Genomic DNA, 5288 nt, shown 5'->3' with positions numbered 1-5288 from the left:
AGTATTAATCACATATAACCACTCAAGTTCATTATAAATGACTTTTTAGTTTTTAAACACAATCCTTCATAAATTTTCGACACACGCCTAGTAAATGTGGCGAAAATTTAGAGTCTTGCGATGTGGTTAACGTTTACCTAATGTCTAGATTTATCACAAAAAAAAACATCTACAATTTTTTTTTCTATTTTTATATCTTTTTAATTTTTTTTGGTTTTCGCTTTTTAATATTTTTATGTGTTTTCAGTTTTTAATTTTTTTTAAAGATTTTTTAGTGTTTTTAAATTTTTTTGTATTTTTCGAATTTTTAACACTTTTTTAAAACACTTATTTAGTTCACTATATCATAAAATTCACTATTAGAAGTCTTTTAAATGCTATCAAATACTTTGAGAAGTCTTTTGAGGAGATTTTACCATTTTGGATGTTGTACTTAAGTGATGTTAATTTTTGAATTTGCATTATATTTTTTAATGTGTTTCTGATGTGTCTGCGTACGTCGTTCGAATCCAAAGTTTTGTTATGATTTCGTCTTTCTCTCCGACTTATTCGGAGATACCTCTTCTCTCGCCTTCCATTATCTTGGTGTATATACGGCACAGGACACGGAATTCCCGTGAATAGTTGCCATACCGCCTCCTGGACATTGCGACATTAATACTTTACAACATACTGCAGAAGTGATTTTTATTTAAAGCTTATGTGTTCGGCTAATAGCTAAACGTACCCAAACGGCAAATTATAAATTCCTGCTATAGTTACATAGATATTTTCGAAGACAAATCTGTATTCTTTAATCTTATAAAGATGCATAAACCAACATAATTTTATGAAAATATATGAACATAATAAATAAGCACAATATAAATGAAAAACAAACTAGTCAAAACTAAAAAAATATTTAATGAAATAATGGTTAAATTGCTTACTTTGTTGCTTTAAGCTCACTGTACGCCACTTCCCTTGAGCCAAGGTTATAGTGGCACATTGCTATTTCCAGAGACGCATAGATAGCTAGAAATCTATCCTTCCTCCTCTTAAATCTCAGCCTAAAATTATAAATTTATCATATTATTGGATTAAACAAACATGTATAACAAACAATTGATGTATACTGACACAACATTTTTTGTAATTTTATTACTGATCACTTTAAAACGACACCTCTACAAAAATACAATTTATTACATATTACTACATTAATACTGCTGTTCAAATGAATCTCAAATTCTAAAAATTCTCAAACACGAGTCATGCAATATCAATGTGATGATAGAGATGCGATTTTTTTGTACTGTCGCTATCTCTTTTTTTGTTTTAAAAAAGCCGTTAACAAATAGCATATTCAATTAAAATTTTAATAACATTTTTTCTAGCTTATCATCGGCATTCCAGCTGTAGAACGTCCTATGTTGAATACAGGTGTCTCACAGATATTTGCAATAGACCCAGTTGAAAGCGATCTGCGTTCAGTGTCTTCCGAGGAATATAACCTGCTTGTTTGTCGACCTCGTGAGTGGACATCCTTGCCGGGAGACTTAAGGCCACAGCGCCTATCCGTCCTGCGCGCTTTGGGACCTGTTCATTTCCACTTTAATTTCCTAATCCGCTGGGCTATATAATCATAGACCCACGGATTTATTTACAGCGGCCTTAGCCGGATCTGTTGTTATAACGTGCTTACAAGCAATTTTTTTTTCGTCGCCTTGTTGTAGTAAAACAAAATGTAGTTTTAAGAACGACTGGTTGATTTTTATTTTTAAGTATAAATCTACCTGGTGACCGCCTGGAAGGCCTCCAAGGCCAGGTGCGGCATTTCCGCGGAGGAAAGGCAGCACCCTTTAAGATAGAGTAGGATAGCCTTGTTGAAGCTCCTAGCGTGAGGATTGTGTAAGCGCCTTGGGGCCACGAAGCGCCTGTATGCCGCATCAATCATCTGTAAATTCAGGCAATGCTTAAGAAAATTTAGTTATTTAAGAATGAATTCTGAAAGGATATGATTAGTATTAGGAATATTACGCATCAAAAGGTTGGTTCTGGATTTAAAAAAAATAATTAATAGTAGTTAAAGAGGTGCCTCTTTGTCACTTCAGTCTGTAAACGCCCATTGCAAGGCATTTGCCTCCCCTAAAGATATATAAGGGGTGCTATACCATATTATGGTATTCAAAGGACGCTGCTGAAGATGGACCCTCTCGAAACTTGTTTGTGAGCAGAAGCAATCCCATATAATTAATGAACACAGAGTAAATTATATAAGATTGTCTCCCCGGAATCGAACCTTTGACCAATGATCGTACGTCACAGTCCTCTACCGCTGCGCTACCACTGCTCACCTTCTTTTACCGTTGTCTCTTTAACTAATTTAATTGAAATGTTTAAAAAGGGCAATTTATGACTTAAATTTTTACATAATATGAAATAGCTAATTAGTAATATATAATATATAGTATAATAGGCGACATATTTGTGAATATGGATATTACGAAAAAATCATTAATTTATTAATGCTGTGGTGTGAGAACTTGTAGAAATGAATATAAAATAACTTGCAATACCTCAAGATAGCAAAACGTTATCTTGGATTCCGCAGAATGCGAGCAAAAGACGTTCCAGAGGCAAAGGGTCTCTATGATCGGCATCAGAACGCGGATGCTGCTGATTTCGAAGTAGCCCACGTTGTTGATTACCCGATCTCCGAGCGTAGCTACAGGCCCTGCTACTCGCTTGCAGAACGGCAAAGCGGCCCTGAAATCAAATTTAAATTCCCCTTTCAAACTATCTTTATTCAAATAGGCATTCACATATACTTTTCAATCGTCAATAATTTTAACATTATAAGTATATAGATATATACGCTGATGAGAACTTAAAAGTTGCTCTTTTTACCTAAAATTTTCCAATGTTTTAAAAGAAATAATAATGTTATTATTATATATTATATTCATAAATATTTCGATCAACTAAAAGCCTTTGAAAGCTATAATAACATTTATATAATAGTGTCCTTTTTTTTCTTATTTGAAAGTAAGAAAACGGACTAGAGATTATATTTAATAAACTGTTATGTATTTAAAGTTTTCTTTGTATAAGTACATAACATACGGTGTAAGAATGGCGCTTATGGTTTTGTAATAAGCCGTTCACAGAAAAATTTATTAAAATCAAAAATTTTTTTTATCAGTTCAGTTTCTTCACAGCGTGTGAAACGTATTTCACCGTAAATTTTATTTTTACTGTCAAATGTGAAAAGTCTTTTAATGTTATAATTTATTTAAGTAGAATAAATATATTGCGTGATGATTTTGACTTACTTAGTAATAAGATTGGGGTTGTTTTTTTTCCTAATCTCAAAAAAGTATGGAGAAAAACTAGTTTATAAGAAATTTATACTGACGCGTTCGACCACATAATTTCCCAGTAGCAGCTTTTTGGAATTTGGTTCATCAGATTTGGAAAGCCTTTTGCATTGCGATAGATGGCGGCGGCGAGGGCGGAGCGTTCGCGTATCAGCTTGAGACGCCTTTGAGGCAGTATGGTCCAGTTGCGCGGAATAGTCTGTAATATTTACCAAAATCAAAACCCATTTCCTTTATAACATATTCGTATAAGAGGAGTGTTTATAATTTAAATTCAATTACATTCATTTTCAACGTGGTCTTCGCCATAGATTTTCAATAAGGTTGTTTGGAAAAGGCATGCACCTTCTAACAACTATCTTAACAAGGTCTGTGTTAGTTTGTATGTGGATTTCTTGTCAATCATTTATGCTAGGTTGGTTATTTTTGTTCGTCAATGGATCTCCTCATTTTTGATCCGATTTCGAGGCGAAATCACGAGCTAACTCTCTCCATGCCTGGTTGACGGTCTGTAGACGTGCCGATAAAGCTTGAAGTGAGAGACCACTTGCATTGCAAAACTTGAATTTATTCAATCACAATTTCAACCATTTAAAATAAACAAATGATTATAGATCGTAATAAATTCTTTTGTTTTTGATAAATATTGTTTTATTTTAATTATGTAAATACTTGGTTGGTATTTATATTACAAAGCGTCCGCGATTGGTTATTATTTAATTTTATTATAATTCGTGACAATGCAAATGCAAATTACGAATGAACTTATCCGTATTACTAGGGATGTTATAATATATAGTATACTTACAGTGCCTGTGGTGCATAACGCGTCGAGGATCGGGTAGAGACGAGATGATAGTATAAGCGTCAGGTCTAGTAGTGTGGTCATGTGCTGGTACATCTTTATTCTGTAATTGCGAAATACATCCTCGTTGCGCCATTTTTTCATCTCCATTATTTGATAGCATTTTCTGTGAACAGTTTATAAGGTGAAAATATTTTCGATAAAATTCAAAAAGTTTGTCACAATGTTACATTCGTAACCGTGTCATAAACGTGTAGAAGATCACTACTTACTTCATCAAGTTAAACGCGTCTGCTCGTTGATATTGATGATAAATTCATCTGATAGTAAGTGATCTTCGTGGCACATTGACAGTGAAGATGTGCCGCAGAGTTCACTTACCACCAAGTGAACGTCGCGTTTCTTGTGCTACTCTAACTGGTTAAATAAATGTCTGTACTCACTTGAAGCTTGTGTAACAACTATTGACTTTAATTGTCGTTTGTAAGAAGCTTGTTAATTCGTCTGTTTCGAGCAGGCCCCGAGTGGCCTGCGAAAGTTCGCATTATGCCTGCTCAATTTCAAACTCCGCCTCTAGGTCGGTCATGGCGGCGTATCGCTCCTCGACCTACAAACCACGTAGATGGTAGAATATGAAATATTAACAAATAGAAACGCCAAAATAGCATACATGTCTTATTATTGATAAAAAGATGCATATTCAAATTAGCTGTCCCTCTATGCATGGTCCGCATTGACTATTATGAGGGTGATTTAATGAAATCCATTTTTACGATACACGAAACATGAATACAGTTTTATAACGAGAGCTATAGCTTAGAAAATATGCATTTTTATGAACCTTCTTCCGAATAAAAGATCGTTAAATTCATTCTTAGCTGACTTCTACCCAAAAAGAAAAATATTCCTAGAAAATTTCATGCCTCGAACACTTATGATTAAAAAGATATGCCGATCTATCAGTACATAAGTAAAAGTTTCCTTTACGCAGATAATAACATATCTTATTCTATTGAAAAAAATTTTTCTTAATTCATAATCGTAATATTCCTGCTAGCTTTAGTAAATTGTTCAATATTAAAAGTGCTCTTGAAGTGTGTCAAAACGTATATTTCATATTCAGT

The 5288-nt window shown here is 33.7% G+C and overlaps 1 protein-coding gene across 1 annotated transcript; it reads right to left on the bottom strand.

Annotated features, from left to right (window-relative positions):
• Positions 1–383: 383 nt before the first annotated feature.
• LOC137930169 (tetratricopeptide repeat protein 39A-like) lies at positions 384–4314 on the bottom strand. Its single transcript, XM_068773358.1, has 6 exons — positions 4168–4314; positions 3398–3558; positions 2559–2748; positions 1776–1936; positions 930–1049; positions 384–639 (listed from the first exon to the last, which is right to left on the bottom strand). Exons 1-6 carry the CDS (start codon positions 4312–4314, stop codon positions 546–548), a joined length of 873 nt encoding a protein of 290 aa, XP_068629459.1. The 3' UTR covers positions 384–545.
• Positions 4315–5288: the final 974 nt, after the last annotated feature.

The sequence above is a fragment of the Battus philenor genome, unplaced genomic scaffold, assembly GCF_028537555.1.
Source record: "Battus philenor isolate CCGP_79_NKW_IND1 unplaced genomic scaffold, ilBatPhil1.0.hap1 SCAF_1, whole genome shotgun sequence".
NCBI lineage: Eukaryota > Metazoa > Arthropoda > Insecta > Lepidoptera > Papilionidae > Battus > Battus philenor.
Note: the sequence above shows the minus strand (reverse complement) of the source record. Positions and strands in the feature narration are given on the sequence as shown.

Coding starts and splice junctions, on each gene's coding strand:
- LOC137930169 (XM_068773358.1), bottom strand. CDS start 4,314: ATGGAGATGAAAAAATGGCGCAACGAGGATGTATTTCGCAATTACAGA. Junction 2,749..3,397: donor GAAATTATGTGGTCGAACGC/GTCAGTATAAAT, acceptor ATTTGATTTCAG/GGCCGCTTTGCCGTTCTGCA. Junction 1,050..1,775: donor GCCTTCCAGGCGGTCACCAG/GTAGATTTATAC, acceptor TTATAATTTTAG/GCTGAGATTTAAGAGGAGGA.